At 41.3% G+C, this 24,268-nt stretch overlaps 1 protein-coding gene and 1 long non-coding RNA gene across 4 annotated transcripts in view; one reads left to right on the top strand and one right to left on the bottom strand.

Moving 5' to 3' along the window:
• The window catches only part of KLHL31 (kelch like family member 31), a 114,241-nt gene extending 98,243 nt beyond the window's left edge, over positions 1-15,998 (top strand). For 2 of the 3 annotated variants that reach the window (XM_038554328.1, XM_038554329.1), the window contains 2 exons: positions 7,827-9,031; positions 11,222-11,954. In XM_038554328.1, coding sequence (XP_038410256.1) covers positions 7,860-9,031; positions 11,222-11,954 — 1,905 coding nt within the window. In that variant the 5' untranslated portion in view covers positions 7,827-7,859. Of the gene's footprint in view, positions 1-7,826; positions 9,032-11,221 lie in introns of all 3 variants that reach the window. The other variant, XM_038554327.1, reaches the window with a different exon arrangement.
• A 3,874-nt stretch (positions 15,999-19,872) lies between these two features.
• LOC106559580 overlaps positions 19,873-24,268 on the bottom strand; it is a 35,365-nt gene continuing 30,969 nt past the window's right edge. The window contains exons 4-6 of the long non-coding RNA XR_005367413.1: positions 23,911-24,077; positions 20,361-20,452; positions 19,873-19,961 (exon numbers count right to left, since the gene is read on the bottom strand). This is a non-coding gene — a long non-coding RNA (uncharacterized LOC106559580). The remainder of the gene's footprint in view (positions 19,962-20,360; positions 20,453-23,910; positions 24,078-24,268) is intronic.

Here is a 24,268-nt window from a genome sequence, read left to right as displayed (position 1 = left end):
GTCCCATCTTGTCTCCTGCTCCTCATGATTGCTTTTCTAAAATGTGGCAGCTTTCTGATTCCCTTCACCTCAAGGCATAAACAAGTCACTTTTCTATTCCCAAAGAAACAGATAACAAGGGTGGTTGATTTTAATGAAAATGACTGAAATTTTTTTTTGATTTTTTTTTTTTTAATTCACGGCATCCTAACCTAATACTTTTTTTTTTGAGTTTTTTTTTTATTGGTGTTCAATTTACTAACATACAGAATAACCCCCAGTGCCCGAAAATGACTGAAATTTTTTGAACACTAGCTTCTTGCTGAATACTCTGCCAAATGCTGTATAGGCATTTTCTCATTAAGTTTTCATTTTCAACCCTATAGGCAGGCACCATTACTATCTTTGCTTTAGAGATAAGTCAGTGGAGACTCTAAGAGGTTAGGTAATCGATGATATAAGTAGCAGAGCTGGTATTTATGTTGCATTTTATTATCATTCAGTTTGAAATATTACCTAATTTCCCATGTGATTTCTTCTTTGGAACATGGCTTATTTATAAGTATATTGTGTAGTCTCCAGATCTGTGGTTTTCATAGTTTATTGTTACTAATTTCTAACTTAATTCCAGTATGATCAGAGAACACACTCTGCATGACTTCAGTGCTTTTAAATTTATGGAGACATATTTTGTAGTCCAGCATAGGTCCTGTGTTGGTGAGTGTACCATATACACTTGAACAGAATGTAGTCTGCAGTTGTTGGGTATAATGTTCTAGAAATATCAGTTAAGTCAGGGTGATTAATAATGTTCAGATAATCAATATCTTTATTGATTTTTGTTGTCTAGTAGTTTTGTCAGTGTCTGAGAGACGGTTATTAATATTTTAAATATAATTGAGGAACTGCCTATTTCTCCCTTCATTCTGTCACACTGTTTTGCCACACATAATTTTGAAGGTCTGTTCTTTGCACATATACATTTATATTTGTTATATCCTTGTGATGAGTTGACCTTCTTATCATTATGAAACTCCTTCTTCATCACTGGTAATTGTTTTTTTTCTTGAAATGTATTTCACTTCATATCCACACCAGTCTTCTTATGTCTACTATTTCCATGGTAAATCTTTTTGCACTCATTTATTTTTTACCTATCTGTTCTTTGTATTTATAGTGAGTCTTTTGTAGACAGCATATATTTGGGTCTTGCCTTTCTTATCCATTCTGAAAACCTGTGCCTTTTAATGACAATGTTTCACCCATTAACATTTAACATACTTGGTAATATAATTGGATTTAGGTTTACCATTAAATTATTTGGGCTATTTTGGTCCCCTCTAATTTTTGTCCCTCTGTTTTAACTTCCCTGCCCTCTTTTGAATTCCATTTACATTTACCTATTGGTTTTTCAGCTATAATTTGCATTCATTAAGTGATTCTTTTAGGGTTCTGCTGTCCATTACCATAGTCATCAGTCACATGTGGCTATTAAACACTTGAAGTTTAGCTAGTCCAAAATGAGCCGTGCTGTAAGTATAGAATACACCTATGTTTTAAAGACTTAGGATTAAAAATAATAATAATAAAGACTTAGGATTTAAAAAGTAAAATATCACATTAATAATCTTATACCACTTACATGTTGAAATAATATTTCGTATATATTAGGTTGAATAAACTTTATTATTAAGATTAGTTTCAAAAAAATTGAAAAAAAAAGATTAGTTTCACCTGTTTCTTTTTAACATTTTAATGTCACTACTGGAAACTTTTAATTGCATATGTGACTCTATTTCTATTGGACAGCAGTACTCTAAGATTACAATGTGCAAGGTTAAATTCTCACATGTACAGAGCTAATATATACCACTTCACATAAAATATAGAAACCTTGCAACTGTATAGATTCACTTACCAACACCCCATCCTTTATGCTATAATTGTCATATGTGCTACATCTAGAAATGTTAGAAACCCCCTAAGACAAAGTTATCAGTTTTGCTTTGAAGAGTTATATGAATTTTAAAAAGGTTTAGAGGGGGAAAACATCTTTAATATGCATCCAGATATTTATTATTCCTGATGCTCTTCATTCCTTCCTGAAGATTTAAGGTTTCATTGAGTTTCCCCTTTTGGGATCTCTCTTTTCCAGAATTCCCAGCTCACTTTCCAGGGGATATAGTGGCCACAAACTGTCCTCTGATTCTTGGATGCAGTGACACTTTCTGGTGGAGTTGTAGCTGCCCTGTGAAGTACCAGTTGCAGTCTGTTCATAGGTGAAAAGCCCCCAACAAAACCGAAACCAAAACCCACCAAAAAACACTCCAAAATCTTGCAAGGATAGAGAGACTCATCCTATGCTATTTCTTTTTTTCCGACTCTTGACTCCTCTTCAAAATCATCCTGCTTTTTATACTCCCTGCCATCTCTTGGTAGTTTCTTCTACTTCTGTCAACACCCCTCCAATCCACAGCCCCCAACTCTTACCCACTAGAGCTCTTTAAACTCAAACAGTCCTTCTTCAGAGGCTGGGTCTTCACAACAATACCATATGGTATTCCTAAAGTCAGAGAATGAGCTAGTCCCAATTTATCAACTTAATTAAGGATACTTGAGGATACCTTAATTAAGTGTGATATAAGAGAATAGCAATGTAGAAAAAGAAGATTTAAAAATCATATATTATTGCTTCTACAGTCCACCTTTGGATTCTTTTGGAATCCCTTGCTGGCCCTTTATCTCCTTAGCCCCATCATATTGCTATGTTATTAAGGCCAGACTCTCTTTTCTCCAGAAACCTCACAAGTACACCCTGTCCCTGGGACAAGAATGATTTAGTACAGTATACCAATTGCTAGAATAGTGAGACTGTTTTATACTGAGTTGGTAAATAGCCAAATAATCAGCCAAATAGTTGCTGCCCTGACCTCCCCCAAAACCCTCTCACCCCACCATCCTTTCTGAGAAGACCCTGGGCCCCACTATTATCCAGCAGCTGAAGACTTACACAGAGTACTCCAGGGAAGCCCCTGGAACCCAGCTCTGGAACTGTGGCCTATGAATCCATACTACTTAGTAGGTGTCCTGCTTTATCAGTTGCTGAATATCTTTAATACCACCCCATATGCTACCAATGCAAAGAGTATTGCCCCTTATCCACAGGGGATACCTTCCAAACCCGCGCCTCATGATGTCTAAAACTGCAAATAGTACTGATGCTTATATATACTATGTTTTTCCTATGCATATATACCTGTGATAAAGTTTATTTTATAAATTAGACATAGTGAGAGATTAACAACAATAACTAATGATAAAACAGATCAATTATAACAACATATTGTAATCAAAGCTATGTGAATGTGATATCTCTCTCAAAATATCTTATTGTGCTGTACTCACTCTTCTTCTTTTGGTAACGTGAGATAACAAAATGCCTACATGATGAGATGAAGTGGGGTGAATGACTGGGGCCTTGCGATGTAGTGTTAGGCTACTATTGACCTTCTGATGATATGTCATAAGGAGGATCATCCGCTTCCTGACCACAGGTTGACCATGGGTAAACTGAAACTGAGGACAGAGAAACCACAGATAAAAAGGAGGCTGCTATAATCATTTAATGATAGATAAACAGAATATTTAACATTTCAATCTAAAACATTCATGTTAGTCCTCAAGTTCAAGATTTCCTTCAAAATAATGAGTGGTTATAAGCCGTATGTCTACATGAATAAAAACTTCTCCAAAGGGATTCTTCTAGGAAAAATAGACAAGGCTTTTCCCAAAGACACATCAGTGCTTCTACTCCGGATGGTAGAAACCGATATTTAAAAAAAAAAAAATTTTTTTTTGCTGTGCTTGCCTAGTTACTTGTTACCATTTTGTACTTGTCAGGTCTTGTTTGTCTTATATTACTTACATATTGTATTACTCCATCATTCCCAGCACAGTGCTGCCCACACAGCAGTAGGTGTCTGATAACTGCTTGCTGAACAAACTCTTTAAAATTTTCCCCAGAAAAATCCATCACGGGGCCATTTACCACTAAGTCAAATGCATTTGAAGACTAAACTGATGGTGGGTTGAAAATCTATTTCTCCAGGTAAGGATGCATCTGGCATTGGTTGCAAGAATGAGGGAGGACAGATGTGCTGTAGTTTGTAAACAAGTATAAATATGAATATTACAATCTGAGCTTAATGAGGAAGACAAAAGTCCTGGCAAAGAGATAAATCTCTGTTTCCTACCTACTTGCTATGCTTCTTCCACATGGAAAGGAATAAGACAAACACAATAGAACTGTTATGGAATTTTTAAACATACATTCTGGTAATTAAATTGAAAGGCCTTTCAAGTGGAATCAAATCCAAGTTTTACCCTTCAGGATAAACTCAAGAGTGTGACTTAAAAGAGACACATACACACACCCCTCAAAAAACTATGAAATGCCTAACTACCTAAATGTCCATCAGCTGAAATCAAGAGTCAGATGCTTAACTGGCTGAGCTACCCCCAGGAGTTTTAAAATTACAAATTTAATTTCCCTAATACTTTCAGGGCTATTCAAATTATCTATTTTATATTCAGTGAGTTATAGTTTATATGGGTTTGTTTGGTTGGTTTTTTTTTGTTTTGTTTTGAGAAATTGGCCCAGAAGAATGGCATAAGTTTTATACATCTTTAGTATGGGATGCTCTGTAACTATTGGGGAGAATGATGTAAATTTATGTGTGTACTGATATGGTAGGACATACATAAGTTACTGTTTGGTGAAAAAAGCGAACTGCTGAATAATAAAGCATAAACATGCTTTGATCTAAGTTCGCATATAGTGGTATGCTGGAGCTGACTTGTACTGGTTCATGAGAGCCAACTGTTATGTTTTCAGGAATTTGACAGGCTGGTTGTTAAGGAGTAAATAGTTTAAAATCAGCTCTAATGAGTACATTTGCACCAAAGAAATTCACACAAGGGCTCCCCTCCACTTAGCTGGTTTATCGGCACACCACTGCTCAAAAATGTGCTGATATGAGTTAGTATAAGAATATCCAATTATCTGGAATAATATATACCAAATTGTGAGTTGTTCATTTACACAGACTGATTTTGTAATCTTAAAAATGAAAAAAAATACAAGGGTAATCTCACAAAAAAAGTGAATGCTACCATGCTGTAAATAAAATCCACTCAAGTTTCCTCAATAAGTTAAAAACAGAGCAACCCTACCACCCAGCAATTGCACTATTGGGTATTTACCCCAAAGAATGAACAAAGGGGCACCTGCACCCCAATGTTCATAGCAGCAATGTCCACAGTAGCCAAACTGTGGAAGGAGCCAAGACGTCCTTTGACAGATGAATGGATAGAAGATGTGGTCTATATATATATATATATATACAATGGAATAGTACTCAGCCTTCAGAAGAGACAAATACCTACCATTTGCTTCAATGTGGATGGAACTGGAGGGTATTATGCTAAGTGAAATAAGTCAAGAAAGACAATTATCATATGGTTTCACTTATATGTGAAATATAAGAAATAGTGCAAGGGACCATAAGGGAAGGAGGGGAAACTGAATGAGGAAAGTCAGAAAGGAAGACAAATCATGAGAGACTCTTAACTCTGGGAAACAAACTGAGGGCTGCTGAAGGGGACGTGGCGGGGATGGGATAACTGGGTGACAGGTGTTAAGGAGAGCATGTGATGTGATGAGCACTGAGCATTATATGCAACTGATGAATTATTGAAAACTACATCTGAAACTAATGATGTACTATATGTTGGCAAATTGAATTTAAATTTTAAAAAGAGGGAAAAAACAAAATAAAATCTATTTTTAAAGTCCAGTTACAATATCTTCTAATGACTATGCTCAATATTTTGAAAAAATCTAAAGCAGTTTAATCAATGATATTTTAAGGGCTAAACTTAATATATTTCAAGTCTGTTTAATACTAAAGCTGCTCAGAGCCACCTTAACCACTTCACACAGGTTTAAAAACTGCTTCAACGATTGGGCGCCCGGGTGGCTCAGTTGGTTAAGCATCCAACTCTTGGTTTTGGCTCAGGTCATAATCTCAGAGTCCTGAGACTGAGCCCCATGTTGGTCTCCAAGTTGAGTATGGAATCTGCTTGAGATTCTCTCTCTCTCCATCCCTCTTCCCCTCCCCTGCTCCCTCGCTCATGCTTGCTCTGTCTCTCTGTCTCAAAACAAACAAACAAACAACTGGTTCAAATATTTATAACATTGATAATGGAAAGTGGTTACTATCCATATAAATATATCTTTATGAGGATATATCTCTAGATTTAGATTTAATGTCAAAGCAAAGACTATCAATCATACTCCCATCAACGATGTATGGGAGTACTATCTGATATTGTGAATATCAAAAAATATTTTAACCATCTTAAGCAATGTATCCACAAAGCAATAAAAAGGATCTCTGTAGGGCAGCCCTGGTGGCTCAGCGGTTTAGCGCCACCTTCAGCCCAGAACATGATCCTGGAGACCTGGGATCTAGTCCCACATCGGGCTCCCTGCATGGAGCCTGCTTCTCCCTCTGCCTGTGTCTGTGCCCACTCTGCCCCCCGCCCCCCGTGTCTCTCATGAATAAATAAATAAATATCTTAAAAAAAAAAAGGATCTCTGTATTTCAGTTGACATCTCTCTGACTATAATTAGTTTAGCTTTAAGAAATGTATTTGTCAACTATTTGTATTTAATTTTTGTGAACAACCTAGTTAACTAGTCACAGTCTTTGATAACTTTCAATTGGATTACCTTTCCCTTATTAATTAATTGTTGGAGCACTTTAGACGTCATGCCTATTACCCTTTTATCTGTCAAGAATGTCACAAACATTTTTCACTATCAGTTGCTTCTCTTTTAAATAGTTGGTGTTGTTTTATAGAAGTTTTCTTTTTTTCTTTTCTTTTTTTTATTCAGATATTTCCGTCTTTTCCCCTAGGGCTTCTGGATTTTGGGTTATACTTAAGAGCACCTTTCCTACCCTAAATTTTTTTTTAAGATTTTATTTATTTATGACACACACATGCAGAGAGAGAGAGAGAGAGAGAGAGAGAGAGGCAGAGACACAGGCAGAGGGAGAAGCAGGCTACACGCAGGGAGCCCGATGTGGGACTCGATCCCGGGTCTCCAGGATCATGCTCTGGGCTGAAGGCTGCGCTAAACTGCTGAGCCACCCGGGCTGCCCCCTACCCTAAAATTAAGACAAAAATCTACTTGTGTGTATGTGTGTGTGAGCATGATTTAGAGATTTCATCCATCTAGAAGTTATTTCAGTGACTATGTAGAATAGAAATCAGTTGAACCAAAGTATCATTACAAGTTCGTACCCACTGATTTTTAAATTCCACATTTATCCTAATATGTATATTTTTTACATGGGTTCCTGAATTTTAGTATTTTTTTTTTTTAGGAAAACTTCAAAGGGGTTATAATTCACCTTTTCAGGAGGGTAAACTAAGCCCCTTCGAATGATGCTTAACTTCTATTCTATAATTGCTGTACAGCTAGATCAGAGAATATTTGATCGCTTCTGCTATGTAAAATTAGTTGGCAGTACAGCAATTGAGAGGTCTCATTTGATAATATAAATCTTTCTAGAATTGTCTTCAATGCTTGATGCTGAAGTAAACCATCCATAAAATGTGCATCTAGTTTAATGTGAGTCTTTAAAACCACTTTGAGGTTTAATCTACGTTATGCCATTTAAAAACTATTATGAAAAAGAACAGTTTCTCAATGTAGCATTTCGAAGTCTAAAGTGCTGTCAAAATAAAACCATGCCTTCTTTTTTTTTTTTTTTTTTTAGCAAGACCTTGCCTGTGACAGTGTGTCTGCCAACATGGCCCCCAAAAAGAAGACTGTCAGAAAGAACAAAGGAGATATCAATGAGATGACCATAATCGTAGAAGACAGCCCCCTAAACAAACTAAATGCTTTGAATGGGCTCCTAGAAGGAGGCAATGGCCTTAACTGCATTTCTTCAGAATTAACAGATGCTTCTTATGGTCCCAACCTCTTGGAAGGCTTGAGTAAAATGAGGCAGGAGAACTTCCTTTGTGACCTAGTCATTGGCACCAAAACCAAATCCTTTGATGTTCACAAGTCAGTGATGGCTTCGTGCAGTGAATACTTTTACAACATCCTAAAAAAAGACCCATCTACCCAAAGGGTGGATCTCAATGATATCTCGCCGCCAGGCCTGGCTACTGTTATCGCCTATGCCTACACTGGAAAGCTGACTCTCTCCTTGTATACAATAGGAAGCATTATTTCAGCTGCTGTTTATCTTCAGATCCATACCCTTGTAAAGATGTGCAGTGATTTTCTGATACGAGAGATGAGTGTTGAGAATTGCATGTACGTTGTTAACATTGCTGAAACATATTCCCTGAAAAATGCAAAAGCAGCAGCCCAAAAGTTTATCCGGGATAACTTCCTGGAATTTGCAGAATCAGATCAGTTTTTGAAACTTACCTTTGAGCAAATTAATGAACTTCTTATAGATGATGACTTACAGTTGCCTTCTGAAATAGTAGCATTCCAGATTGCAATGAAATGGTTAGAATTTGACCAAAAGAGAGTGAAACACGCTGCAGATCTTCTGAGCAATATCCGCTTTGGTACCATCTCTGCACAGGACCTGGTCAATTACGTTCAGTCTGTACCCAGAATGATGCAAGATGCTGATTGTCACAAACTTCTTGTAGATGCAATGAACTACCACTTACTTCCGTATCATCAAAACACATTGCAGTCTCGGCGCACGAGAATCCGCGGGGGCTGTCGAGTCCTTGTCACTGTTGGGGGACGTCCAGGCCTTACTGAGAAGTCCCTTAGTAGAGACGTCCTGTACAGAGACCCTGAAAATGGATGGAGCAAGCTTACAGAAATGCCAGCCAAGAGTTTTAATCAGTGTGTGGCAGTGATGGACGGATTTCTTTATGTGGCTGGTGGCGAAGACCAGAATGATGCAAGAAATCAAGCCAAGCATGCAGTCAGCAATTTCTGCAGGTATTTGATCCTTTATTAGGAACTGAAATGGTTCAATATTATGAGGAAATTGCTCTGAAATAGAAGTAAATGAGTCCTGCCTGTTAGCTTAGTTCACAGGCTCAGTGAATCAATAATAATAATAATAATAATGCCACATGACATATATACAACAGTTCACACTGCATAAAGTATATGTGTATATAAAAGGCACTCTAGATTTCTGAATAAGCCTATGAAATGAGCTCGGAAGATGTAGTTATTCTGATTTTACATGTGAGAAATCTCATGCCCATGGAAGTCATACCACAAGTGATATACTAGTAAGGTGCCCTTCACAGTACACTGTTTTTCTGAAAAGAAACTGGATACAAACTTAGTTTTTAACACTAGGTGGTAAGAAAGATCAAAATAACACAAAATTTCTTTATAGTGACTGTTACTGATGACTGTCAGATTCGTAATTGGCAACTACAATGAGATCATTAAAAATGTGGCAGGTAATTAACTCTAAATATTTTTTGAAGACTGGATACTATAAAAAAATGTCAATATCTTTGATGCATGCAGAAACAGCAAAGGTATAATATAGCCTTCAGAAAATGGAATTCAAATGCCATGTCATTTGTGTATATTTATAATAAAAACACTTTCATATATATGAAATGTCAGAAAGTCATGCTTATTATATCAGGGTAGGAGCACAAAGTCAAACATAACTAATGAGCAAAATCTGAAAATTTATAAAGTATATCATGAAAAATATTCTTTATTATTTCATTATATGTCTATGTGTCATTTAAATGAATCCAAACAATTAAGTGATTTTTGCCCTTTAATTTATAAGTATGGTTAAGTTTCGATTCGGTGGTTAAATGGGACAAAAATGAAGGAACATCAAACTAATGCAGGGAGGTCTGTATTTACAATACTTTGGAACTAGGTAAACAGTTGAAACAGGTTTTTTTTTTTTTTAAGATTTTATTTACTTGTGCATGAGAGAGACAGAGAGAGGCAGAGACATAGGCAGAGGGAGAAGCAGGCTCCGTGCAGAGAGCCGTTTGTGGGGATGTGATCCCAGGACCCCCGGGGATAAGGACCCCAGCCAAAAGGAGGATGCTCAACCACAGATCCACCCAGGTGCCCCCTGAGATAGGTTTTCTATGACTGCTTATTTTCCTCCTGCTGATAACTCTGTTAAGTATTCAAGTAAATTTTTGCAGTATTGTTTTCAGTGCTTATGGTACAATAACTGTTATGTAGGACACTGAAAAATATATCTCTCAACTACAAAATCTTATCTACTAATAAGTGCTAGAAAATAGAGAAATATCAACAGTTAAGCCTCTGTTGATGCTTTTGGACATGAGTTCCACTGATCTCATTCTAAGCGGATGATAGGAGACTTGGTGGAGTGACTTAGCTTTCCTGTCCCAGTGGCCAGGCCAAGTGTCTGAATGAGGAAGTGTCTGCACCAATTGGAGAAATCCAATTAGCCAAGCCCTATCTTAATGAAGCGCTAAGAGTGAGCCAGGGGATGGCTGGTGTCTGAAGATATGTGGAACTGACTTAAGTGTGATTGCCACAGATACCCCGCTGCAGGGCAGCCCGGGTGGCTCAGCGGTTTAGCGCCCGCCTTCAGCCCAGGGCGTGATCCTGGAGACCAGGGATCGAGTCCCGCGTCGGGCTCCCTGCGTGGAGCCTGCTTCTCCCTCTGCCTGTGTCTCTTCCTCGTTCTCTCCCTCCATGTCTCTCATGAATGAATAAATAAAATAAAAAAATAATAATAAAAAGTACATGCAGTCTTTAGAAAAAAAAAAGGTACCCAGCTGCCACCGCCTCCCCGACAAGCGCATCTCAGAAATCCTCCCCGATGATGGAGAGAGTACGGAGCACGGCAAAAAGAGGGACTGCAAGGTCTCTGCGGGGAAAAAAGAGGGACCGCAGGTCTCTGCGGGGACCTGTCCGAGCGGCCCCATAAAGGCTTCATAGTTAGGAGGAGGGGGAGTCGCCCATGCCCGCTTTGCGCGTATCCAGGTATCCAGGTATCCAGGTGCCACCCCTCCCCCCCCCCCCCCCCCGCCCCGGCCGAGGGAAAGAGCAGCCTCCAGGTGAGGGTGCGGGGCCGCGCCCCGGTGTGCGGTGTGCGGGGTCCCGAGGGTTCCCTGGCTGCCGCCGACAAGGCTGTCACGCTTGCTCTGCCGTTTGCAGATTCGACCCCCGCTTCAACACCTGGATACACCTGGCCAACATGAACCAGAAGCGCACGCACTTCAGCCTGAGCGTGTGCGACGGGCTCCTGTACGCCGCGGGCGGCCGCAACGCCGAAGGCAGCCTGGCCTCGCTCGAGTGCTACGTGCCCTCCAGCAACCAGTGGCGGCCCAAGGCGGCCCTGGACGCGGCGCGCTGCTGCCACGCGAGCGCGGTGGCGGGCGGCCGGCTGCTGGTGACCGGCGGGTACGTGGGCAGCGCGTACTCGCGCTCCGTGAGCGCCTACGACCCGGCCGGCGACGCGTGGCAGGAGCTGGCGGGCCTGAGCACGCCGCGGGGCTGGCACTGCGCCGTGGCGCTGGGCGACCGCGTGTACGTGATGGGCGGCAGCCAGCTGGGGCCGCGCGGGGAGCGCGTGGACGTGCTGGCGGTGGAGCGCTACAGCCCCGCCACGGGCCAGTGGAGCTCGGCCGCGCCGCTGCCCGTGGGCGTGAGCACGGCGGGCGCCGCGGCGCTGCACGGCCGCGCCTACCTGCTGGGAGGCTGGAACGAGGGCGAGAAGAAGTACAAGAAGTGCATCCAGAGCTTCAGCCCCGAGCTCAACGAGTGGACGGAGGACGACGAGCTGCCCGAGGCCACCGTGGGCGTGTCCTGCTGCGCCCTGTGCATGCCCAGCGGCGCCCCCCGCGAGTCCCGGGCCAGCTCGGTGTCCTCGGTGCCCGTCAGCATCTGAGGCCGGGCGGCCGGGCGTGACCTGCCTCGGCCGTGTCCGGCGGTTTTGCGTTTTTTATTTTTCTTTTTTTTTCTTTTTTTTTTTTTTTTTTGATTTTTTTGAAGCCGGCTGCAGAGCCCTGGCAACAAAGGAAAGACCCTTTATTTGAGCGGCCACTGGGTGGCAGGCAGAATTCGTTGTGGGCCCTCGTTCCACCGGCCGTTCCCCTCATGCACAGCGGTCACACCCACATCTGACAGTTTTCATCTACACTGTAGCACACGTGAAGCTTATGGAAGCAGCTTCATGTACCAGAGTTTCTCTTCCTCCCTCTCCTTTTTTCTTTAGCACGTCAAAAAGTCCACCCATAGCCTTTATTTGTTCAGGAGAGACACAGAGACACAGGCAGGGGGAGAAGCAGGCTCCATGCAGGGAGCCCGACGCGGGACTCGAACCCGGGTCTCCAGGGTCACGCCCTGGGCTGAAGGCGGCGCTAAACCGCTGCGCCACCCGGGCTGCCCGCTCTTAGCTTTTAAGGTAGCAGCCCATCTCTAGCCACAAAGACTTACTTCTATATTTAAGTGCAGTTTCTTTTCCTAGACGTGACCGAGTGGAGAACACTGAAAGGCATCCCATGACCCATGATAAAGTCATAAAGCTTAAAACAAAGTTTGACTGGAAGGTAACGGGGATCCCCCGCCCTGGGACTGTCACACTGCTCCCTTTGATTTATCCCTTATTCTTTTCTTCCTCTGTGCCCCAGTCCCCAGGGTATTTGCTATCAAAAAAAGATGCTGCTCACAGAGAAGAAACTAACTACTAGTCATTGAGTGTATGGTGTAAATTTAGGTCATTTTGTTGTTTCTCCTAGAAGTATTTGGAATTTAACCTTTGTCCCCTGTTAAACAAACAGCAAGTATCACGGGAGCCTTACTCTGACCCTAAAAACTACATACCAAAGATGCAACCTTGATCCTAATGTAAGCCCCCACAGAAGAACACCAAATAAAACTATGGCCAAAAGGACCACCGATGTAAAGCTTATACAGCCCGAAGTTTATACAACTGATAACAATAATTTGATTTCCCCCACTTTTTTTAATGCATGAGAATGAAAGGAACATTTGGAATTCTTGGGTCTGGTAGTAACAGGATGAATGGCTTCTACTGTTGATAAATGTCACTGTTTCCCACTTCATCGCTGTCCTTCTGATTTCTTAATTTACGCCAATACATTCATTTCACATGCAAATATGAAAATAATGTATGCCCATTCTGTTCTATGTGTTTTAACTTCATCTGCTCCAATTAGCTTTGCAAATTAAAGTATATCCACTTGAGGTCACTTTTCTTATATATTTGCCAAGTTTTGGAGCAAGGGAATGATTGTAGTAAATATCGCATATTTTCCTTTCTTACAATTTATCACTTTTTTCTTTGGTGGTTTATTTGTTTTGGAGACGTGGCCTATAAGTTATGGGTTATGTGCAATTGGGTTTTGGAAAATAAAACTATTTAAATGGTTACTCATGAATATATGGAAATTTAACTGGGTTTTCATTAATCCCCTCTCTCTTATCTTGCGTAGAGAGGTTATTGCTAGAGTTTCAATATTTATATTTAAAATATTTTATTTGAACTGTGAAAAGTGGTTCATATAGTACACTTTGTGGAACAATTTTACATCATTGCCTCTTATGAAAAGTTCAATAACTGCATATTTAATGCTAACACTTGGTAAAGCCTACAACACTGTAAGCCAAGAACAAGGCATTAGTCATATGAAAACACTGGGCTATTTCCTCACCCCACACAGAACATTAGGAGCTTCTCCGAGTATGAAGCAGATCTAAAGGCACCTGCTCCCTTGACTCCTTCTCCGTCCAGGCTGGAAAATGAAACTGTGTAAGAAACCAGTTTATGGAGAAAGTTAAATGGAGCAAGTTAAATCATTGAGCGCCTTAAGTTATCAGTGTACAAACTATAGATAACCTTTGTCCTTTATGGCATCATTGGTAAAATAAACTTGTCATTTTTAATAAGTTAGCTCAGCCACAACTTACAAAACCTATGTGAGGGTGACTCTAACATCTTTTAATTGGGCATCAATGTATATATATATATATTCTTGTACAATTGAGAAGCCTGTAGTGCATTAAAAATTTTGAGAGAAATAAAGGTGATTTATTATGAATCACAGGTCATAAGTGGGCAAATAGGCATAATTCCTGATGTACACTAGTAGATGTGTCTCCCACTGAGATCCTAGAAGTTTTGTCAAGTGGAGGACCTAAGCCTTGGAATGAAATAAGAATCCATCAACTGTAACATTTTTTCTTGGAAGAATGAGGAGAGATTAAAAGCAGAGGATTATTCAGCCTTCAGAGCTTGGTGAGAGGTTGTACACGGACTTGGCAGTGGCTTTCTGGACATGAGACTGAAGACATGTTAGAGCTGGATAAATCATTTGAAATTACCACGTAATGTATTTTCTACATTGTTTATCTGAAGACTCAGAAAACACACTCGCCTGGGCTGACCAGGTTCCTGGGTGCATTGCTGTTTTGTCTTCCGTTTCAACAATCAGGTTAATAAATAAAGACCATTATGAACTTAGAGTACTGGAATTTCTGGCATATAGCAAATTGGTAGGGAGCATGGAACATACAGGTGGGTCAAAGTGTCATGTCCTGGAACAACTGAAAGACACGAAGGTATATAGAATCAAAGTAACCTGGGTCCCTTTTCATGTGTAAGTGAAGTCTACCCTTTAACCCCACTATTGGAGCAGTTGCTCCTAGAAAACGTGACGGTTTGTCCATGTTTCCCAACTGGAAAATGACTTCATTTTATTAAACATGTTTTAAGCTTACATTCAATTACACCCCCAGTCTTAGGTTCCAACACTATACCTCCTTTTACTTTTCTGAAAGAAAAGGATGTATTATTTTTGTGATGCCTATTGTTCTTGTAATTGCAAAGTCCTGCGATTAAATAAACGCATCAGTTCAGTCAATCAGAGCAGTAGCAAGTTACCCAGGAGATGAAATTGTAAGCTCTCCTTTTCTGAATGGGCCAGAGACCTGCTGTGTGAGTCTCAGAGGAAGCAAGACTTGAACGTAGTCTGTCTGTTTTTACTTAGACTCTTGGTGTCCCACTGTCATCCCTGATGCACCAGCTGCTTTCAGTGGCATTGGATGAGTTTTATGTTTACTTCCTCTGCTGCTGCTATCAGTTATGGATAGAAGGTCAGTGACGGTACAGATTAGTATAATTCTAATCCATGATTCGATGGTAGTGGGGTGCTACGAGCGAAGAGCTATAACTAGGGTAAGAAGTAAGTGAGAATGTACTGAATGGATCTATGATTTAAGGCAGAGCAGCAGTTATAGTAAGTGTATTTTACAAACATGCATATAACTAGAGGCTTCCCTGGAAGTATGTAAGTGTTAAAAGGTCGATTTTTTTTGCTGGTTATCTTGGCCAAATATCTTCAGAATTTATCCAAGATACTATATAAAAGAAATTAGAATCACTTCATTTAATTTTTTCCGAGTTACAAAGAAACAAGTTAATGTAATCTTCTTTGAAGAACTCTTCTTGAATTCTTTTCTGAAGAATGTTCTCTGAAGGAGCTATGTCCTCACCCCAGCCACTGATGAATATGTTCTCTAGCACAAGGCAGCATTGCAAGGAATTATTTTTCAGTATGTCTTTTCATACCAGTAAAAACTATAGCATCATTTCTTAAACACTCCTCCATGGTAATTCTGAGAACTGAAGAATCTAAAGCATTAAAGATTTACCCTCCAGTACATTCAGAGGGTAAAGCCCATTGAAATTTCCCTCTCAGAGAATTTGAGATATAATACTTGTCTTGGACACTCCTTTAAAAAAAAAAAAAAAACAACTTTGTATTTATTCAGCAAATTCTGGCAAAACAAATTCTTTGCTTAAAACATTCTGGTACTATATAAGGAACAACAAACTAAAATGTATGTGGTGTCTGTATCCTCATCACTATCAATAAAGCTGTGTTCAGTAAGAGTTTAGTCAATTATCAAATGTGAGTAGTTTTGAAGTGTCCTTTGTGTGATGATTGGGGTGGTTTTTCCCTCTAGTTAGTTTCCATGATGATTCACCTCAACAAAACACAACAAGAAAAGAAATGACATAATTGAAGAGCTGTTCAAATAGCTTGAAGACTAGTAAAAGAAAATGTATAAAACATTAGTAGTGACCTGCTTTGTAGCTCAGACAAAGCCTGCATTTGATCTGTCTCAGCCCTGACCACTTAGAAATCATAGATTTCGTGTGGTGGTTTCTAGCCTCATTCCCACCCTGACCACAGCCAACCTGGCATGAACTCGGGGTCGTCATCATTTGCAATGAAACTACATTTTAGGAAATGAAATTGTTTTGCTGTACCGGCAAACCCTTACTCTTCCACTTCGCCTTCCAAATGAGCAAATGAAATGTAACCAACATAAGATGCTCAATCTTTGATGTGACTTAGTACTTAGAGAATAACACTCAGGTGAGGTGGTCATTTCTAGAAAATTCTAAATGATAGCAATTACTTTTTCTTAAACTTCTCCAAGCTTTGTAACCATGAAAAGAGACTAGAATGTCCTGGAAACAGAAACAAGCTGGTGCCACCCTCCCAGTTTTGAGCATACCAGCAGGTGCCCTAAACTTATCCTTGAGTAGTCTTTGAACTTGCACATTGGAACCCCAAGCTTCCCCACGGGTCTCCACCCTCTCCCATGTTCACATACCAGTCTGTCTCCGATTCATAGCACACATGAAATTACTTAATGATATTAATGACATCTAAGGCATTCTAGGATGTATCAAAGGAATAACCATTTTGTGTTCAGCAGATTTGATAGGAAGACTAGAGACAAAAAGGTATTCAAACCCACCTCTAGGCTTTCCCCTCATGGTGGTGGTATGGAAGTGCACTAGGAAGTCAACTTCAGGAAAGGGGTCAGGCCTTGAAGGAGAGAGGGAATCCAACCTATACCTTCTAGAAACATTTTACTTAGCCCCTCTGTTTTCCTTTCCAGCCACATTCACAAGTTGGGCTATGAACACAGGTGTGAGATGAATTATTCCCTATGCCAACACCAATCTTCCACCCAGTTTTAGACCAGATATGCTCCTTAGAGTGGTGAGGAAGAGAGGCACTTTTCCCCAACCTTTGGACAAACACAGTAGCCTCTAGTTAGCCTAAAAATCCTATATGGCTTCTTTTCTTATCCCTTTTAGAGAAGCACCTTTTAAAGGCAGGCTGTCTCATCTTGGAGAAATGACCTTTCAGATTTGCCTCAATATTTTGTCATAGCTGTAGAAGTGATTGCAATCTTCAAAAAACACCTTTTAAAATTACTGTTTATCTCACCCAGATGTGGTGATATGTCAAAATGGAAGCAACAAGACCATGATTTTGCAACAAGCATTTCTCTCTACCCCAGGCCCACCCCCACTGTTGCAAAATGTACCCACAGGAGGGAAGTGTCCAGTGATGTGAACCGAGGACTCATGCCTTTGTATCTGGCTGGTTTTGGTTTGGTTTTGGTTTTGATAACACTTAGGTTATCACCATAGGCTCTGCATTGAGAAATTCTTTTTCCATCTTGGAGACATCACTACCACCAATTAGAGGGGGAAACAGGATCCCATTTTTGTTGAGCCAGGTATGAAGCAACCTATGCCAATTCTGCCTACATCATTTTGGCAAGAACTAGACATATGACCATAATCTAGCTGCAGGGGAGCTGGAGAAAAAGACTTCGCGTAAGCCTAAGAGGGAGAAGAAAGGATTTCATATAGTATCATCTCTGCACATTGAAAGATTACATTTTGGAAACCACTGCCCTCATCTTCCTCCCTGGTTGCCCATGGAGCAAACTGCTTACCAGGCAAACTGCCTTCCCTCAACCTGTGGATTGCCCACAGTAGGGTTCTCTTCTTTTCCTTTCCTGGCTTGTAAGACCTCAGCTCCTCTATTTATCTTGCCTTTTCTGAAGGACAGGCCTAGACAACTCTTGCAGCCTTTTCTCAATTCAGGGCCCGTACAGGTCTACAACACACATTAAAGGTATTCAGTAAGCCTAGAGTGTTGGTAGACAGCTGAGAATATGGTCATCTGTAAACCAGGAAGAGGGCCTTCACCCAGAATCCAACCACACAGGTGTCCTTATTTCAGACTTTTCAACCTCTAGAACTGTGAGAAATTAGGCTACTTGGTCTTTGGTATTTTGTTACAGCAGCCTCATCTCATGCCAACTAAGAGGTAGAGATAGGGAGATAAAGGGATAAGGACTGAGATGTAGACATATCTATATTTATATCTTACCATGTCTCTACATGTTTACAGTCTGAGATTTATAGCTGTTCTCATTCCATCACCTACTTCACATGAAAGCTAAATGAGTTCATGGGTAATGTTCATCTCTTTAAGTATTTCCTGAGGGCAGCCATGTTCCTGGCCCCATGGAGGAACCTACAGAGTTTGGAGCTTATCCATTGACACCCAGAAACCTTCTTCCGATTCAGGAATAAGACATAGGTGGAGGGACTCTGGGGAGCAGAGCACTTGCAGCCCAAACCCTGGTACCCTTCAGAACCCCCAGACTGGCTTCAATCAGTAGTTCTCTCAGTTCTTTCAAGGTGAGAGATGCTGAGGACAAAGCAGAGTCCTGGGTGGTAGACAGTAAGGCTCTGGGCCCGAGTTGACCAGAGATAATAGGAGAGTGAGATGTTGTATTAAAAAGATAGAAAGTGGCACATTCAGCGGAAAGGGGGATCTGCCTGTTATTCCTCAGAGACGAAACATGGAGGCACACTTCTGAAGGTGATGTGGTCGACTGGAAACCAACCTTAGGCAACCTTGAGAGCCAGGCCCTGAAAGTGGCAGGGCCAGTGGAAGAGTCTCCCCATGGAATGCTTGGATGAAATGGGGATAAACTGGCTCCATCAAAAAGCCATGAACTATTAAGACATTGTCAGTTCCCCCTTGATTTCTCCTGAATTTCTCCATTTGAAATCCAGCTCAGTAAGTCAGTACCTTTGGTCAAGCCCTCTGCCCCTGCCTGCCTGGACCAAATGCAATAGAGAGAGGGAGGTCCTGTGATATCTGTGGGCAGACCAGAGTTCTGGGCTGCAGAAGGAAACTTTAAATCAGAAGAGTGAACCTTACCCAGGGATGGGGGATGTGAGTCCTCTGCCGTGGCCGTGCACCTCCATTAAGCCCTGACAGGCAGAGACTGGGTTCTGGAGCAGCACTGCTTTGATGCCTCCTAGGTTTGCTGCCCAAATTTTGCTGTAAGTTTGCAGGTAGAGCCTCGAGAGGCCAGTGCTCACAGGCTGGTCTTCTCTGGCTGCATCAGCCTTTTCCATTCTGCACCCTACCCTCTGCTGCACCCCAGTGCACCGTACAAACAATTTCTTTGCGCACTTTTTCTTTCCCGGGGCAGAGCAAAGTTGGACAGCACCGTTTTTACAAAAGCTGGCCTCCCCCTCTCCCAGTCCCACCAATGGTGTGTCCTGGATTTAGGCAGTTGTTTGGGCTGGAGGTGGAACATTCCGCAGGGTTCTGTGCCAGTGGTTGTGGCTCACAGGATACTGGTGACCAGAGGTGGCCCTGCGGTACCCTGGGGAGTGATGGAGGGCCTGCTGACTGCCACAACAATGACTTTCCAGCAGTCCTGACTGGCTGTGCTGTGCCCTGCCAGGGTTGGCGGGAAGCTAAAAACAATGCCCAGTTCTCTCTGGGTCTCCTGGTGATTCTGGTATTTGCTTTTTGTAATAAAGAGCCCATGTACTTTAAAGAGGAGGAGGAGAGCTAGGCCAAAGATTTTCTGCCCAGGGTGGAATAATATGGTAAAGGCAGTGAGGAGACTGGACTGCTTACCTCCCTGCCAGTGGAGGTAAGTCCTCTGACGTTACAAGGGCCATGATGGGCAGCACTTGACAAAAATCTGAACGAGTTCATCTCTTCACTCTAGGCTGCAGGAGACCTTCCTGACAAATAATAGAAAAGTGAGACACTTAAACTTTTATTTCATGTCACGGAGTAATAAAAGCTCACCTTCAAGGACAGACATGTGGCTACTTTGCAGATGAATCAAAACCCCTCAAATGCCTAAAAACTCTCATCAGAAAATGTCTTAAAGGCTCTTGATTTCATCTCAGTCATGATCTCAGGGTCCTGGGATCGACCCTTGCATCTGGCTCCATGCTTAGCACAGAGTCTGCTTAGGTTTCTCTCTCCTTCTCCCTCTGTCCCTCCCACATCCGCATGCATGCATTCTCTCTCTCTCTCCCTCTCTCTCAATATTTCTAAAATGAATAAGTCTTTAAAAAAAAAAAAAAGAACATGTAATAAAACTTTGCAGAAAATTGATCAAGGAGGTAATTTACCTTAGAGATAAAGAAAAAAACTTCTTAAAATGTAGGAAAGCATCAGCAGTGTAAACTAGAAGCACAATTCCCAACAGAAGATGGCTGGGGACCTGGGGAGAGAATTGCAACATGCAGCTTCCTTCTTTGAATACTGGTTTGATTATCTCCTATGGGGGAAAAAAAAAGCTCAAAAAAGTTGTTTGGTAGCCTTGCCAACTGAGGAAAAACGCAACCAACCAGGAACAGGAAATGGCAAAACATGCAATAGTCAGCTGAAGAAAGGTTTAAATTCTAGTTTTCCAAGTGGTCTTATAGCAGGCTGATTAATGTCCACATCGTAACGTCTGGATCCTGTGCGTGTGTTACATTACATGTCAAAAGGGACTTTACAGATGTAATTAAGGTTACAGATCTTGAGGTAAGGAGATGAGCCTGGATTAATCTAATCACCAGAGCCCTTAAAGCGAGAAATCTTTCCAGCGAAGTCAGGGAGCTTTCCAGTGTGAGGATTGGCTGCACTATTGCTGCCTCTGAGGTGTAGGTGTTCATGGGCAAAGATTGAAGAAAGGCCTCTAGAAGCTATAGCCAGCCCCCAGCAGGCAGGTAGCAAGGAGATGAGGCTCGCAGTCCTACAGCTACAAGGCACTGGATTTTGCCAACAACAACCTGAATGAGAGTGGAATGAGCCTCTCCATAAGAGCCCCTCCTGTCAATACCTCGATGACAAGCCTTGTGAAATCTGGAGCAGAGAAACCAGCCGAGTTAACCCACACTTCCAACATGCAGAACTCAAAGGCAATAGATGTGTTTTTGCTTTAAGGCTCTAAGTTGGGGTGATTTGTCCAACAACAGTAGAAAACTAAAGCCCCTGCTGTTCAATGACCAGCCCTGGGCACAGGCTGGAGAAAATCAGGGCATCCCTTGGATGGTGAGGTCCCCAGGAGAAGAGTAGGGTTAAGCTGTGAAGATTCTGGGATCTGGGGTCATATGCAGGTTTGATACAACTTTCAAAGCACCTGACCCCTATGTATCCACAGCCACTGATGATTTGCCTGTGTTCTCTCTCTTTAAAAGTCATTTTGATATATTTCTTTTTAGTTTAACTAGTATTATTTAACCGATGCTACATTTGCTGTTAGTGAGGTCTGATAGAATGAATAATAATTCCTAAGGTGGTGTTTTTCAAATACAGATGGTTGTTCTATAATTCTTGTGCATACATCATTTCCACTTCAGTGGACCCTGTAGAATGTACATGACATTTTGTATTTTGCTCAAAGAAAAATGTTCATTATTACTTAAATCATCATTGAACTTTGACATGACCAAATGGAGACATTTCAGAAGAATAGACGCCATTTCTAAACTCTCCAAGTTGGTTAGAAATCAGTAAAACTAAGTTAATATTACCACCAAATTTTTGTATTGGTTTTTAAAACAGCACATACACACAACCCCAAATGGCAGCATCATCCCCAACTAAACTTAGCAACATTTTTATTATTATTAATTCATAGATTAGAGAATTCCACATTTTGCAACCATTTGTTTATTTTTCTATTTCTTGTTAATTTTATTTCATTTTTAATATTCCTCACTGTTTAAATGTTTCCAAATTTTATGCAGTCAAAATAAGTTTTCCTTTTATGAAAAAAATAAAGATCCTTCTTAAGCATTTGCTACCTATAGCAACCTGCTAGGTGCCAGAGACCCAAGATGCCATCCCTTGTCTCATTGTCCTCTGGGGGATAGGAGGATGGTGGGAGGAGTCTAGGGAGGCAGACATGTACACAAATCGTTGCTGTATGACTGAATATATGTAATTACAGGGGTAGGTACACAGCTTCATGGGATTGCTGCATGGGTGGCAGATTCTATCCGGAGGAGTCAAAGCAAAAGAGGCAAACTTGGAGCTGAATTTTTAAAAATATTTAGGAATTCAGTGCCACTGTGGATTATGTAGTTCCACATATGTTCAAAGACCATTACCAAGTCTGTGCTCTTCTTGTTCTTGAATTTTTTTTAATATTTTATTTATTTATTCATGAGAAACACAGAGAGAGAATGAGAGAGGCAGAGACACAGGCAGAGGGAGAAGCAGGCTCCATGCAGGGAGCCCAACATGGGACTCGATCCCGGGTCTCCAGGATCAGGCCCTGGACTGAAGGTGGCGCTAAACCACTGAGCCACTCGGGCTGCCCTGGTCTTGAATTTTGCCAAGAAATTTAGCACGGGTTGACCCAAAAATGCCTCTTCTTGGAAAGTAGTCTAAACTCAGAGTTGGAAGACTGGAATTTTATACCTAGACCCAGCATCTGCTAAACAAATGGTTCAGGTGTCAGTTTTTATAAAAATGGCAATTGATCATAACCATCCTGCTTACTTCATAGGATGATTATAAAGATTGAATTAGATCGTGTATGTGAAAACACCAAGTCACTCTACAGACTAATCAAGGTCATGCCAATTCTATCCTGAGTTGCCAGTGGCCAACATTAATTACTACTATGTATTTAAAAAGACATTAATCAGAGTAACAAAAATGTTTGATGCCCTAGAGTTTCTTAGCACCTTTCCTCTAAGTCTTGACACCTCTATTCCCTCCTCAGGCCTTCTAGTATCTTTCCAGGATAAGGTGGGGCCTGTGTCATTACCCCACACTTGAAGAAGGGGGAATATGAAGTAGGAGCTCCAGCTCTTGCCTTCAAACCATTTCCTGGTCCACATAGTGTACAGAGCTCCAGGCAGGAATGACCCTCTCACAAATTATTGTGCCTTCTCACAAATTATTTCAATAGTCGCCCAGAACAGATACAGATATCTTTATTCTAATTATAGATGCTCAGCAGTGAAGTTCGTTCTCTTCAATATTCAATTGGAATTTTTTTAAAAAACTATATATGCCTTTAAAATTGAAGAAGAGAAAGCACTACCTGAGTCCCACTCCTCTCGGTCCTCCAGGCTCCAACCATTCCAGGCACAGAATACACTTCCCCATCTCCACCAGTGGAAATCCCCCATCCCTAAGCTCAGCTGCAATGCCATTCCCTGATCCCAGCTGCTGGAACATCTCCTTCTCTTGAAATCCCTGGGCTTAGACTCGTGGGTGAGAACCCAGGCTCCCGAGACAATCTGTCTGCATCTCTAACCCAACCCTGATACTTACTGGCAGCCTCTCTGCCTCTGGTCCCTTATCTGTCAGTGGGACACTGGTGGTGATGCTAAAAAATAAACAACTATAAAAGCATGGCCATTACAGGGTTATTAAAAAGATTAACAAGGGGTGACTGAGTAGCAGAGTCAGTTAAGCATCCAACTCTTGATTTCAGCTTGGGTCATGGTCTCAGGGTCATGAGATCAAGCCCCACCTGGAGCTGTTGGGCTCTGCCCTGGGGGTAGAGACTGCTAAGATTATCTGTCTCTTTCCCTCTGCCCTTCCCTGCCCCCCATCCCATGTGTGTGCACACATGTGCATGCACCCTCTCAAAAAAAAAAAAATAGATGATGCATGTAAAGCATTAATGACACAATGGCAATACCCAATAAATATTAAATGCCCGATTCTCACCTGTTCCTTTGTAGGTTTTTCATATGCACCAGGTAGCCAATTCTCTGGGGATAGGAACTGATTCCATAGCATCCCTTGCCTAGTGCATAAGAGAACATCCCACGTCTGCCATTTATGAGCTCTGCAGGCTTGGCCTGTCATTTAATTTCTGTGTCTCAATCCCTTATCTGTAAAATTGGGATAAGATGAACATTAAAGGCAATAATGTATATATATTTTAGCCATCATTTGGTGTTTAAGAGTCTACATTAAAAGTATATTAAAGAGTTAAGGCTCTGATGTCACAGTGTTTCTCAGATCATATTTTCTGATGTATGTGGTTGAAATTACAGATCAAAATTTGAAGAGAGAAAAAAAA

This window comes from Canis lupus, chromosome 12 (assembly GCF_011100685.1).
Source record: "Canis lupus familiaris isolate Mischka breed German Shepherd chromosome 12, alternate assembly UU_Cfam_GSD_1.0, whole genome shotgun sequence".
NCBI lineage: Eukaryota > Metazoa > Chordata > Mammalia > Carnivora > Canidae > Canis > Canis lupus.
The sequence above is the reverse complement of the archived record's forward strand: the minus strand, read 5'-3'. Positions and strand labels throughout refer to the sequence as shown.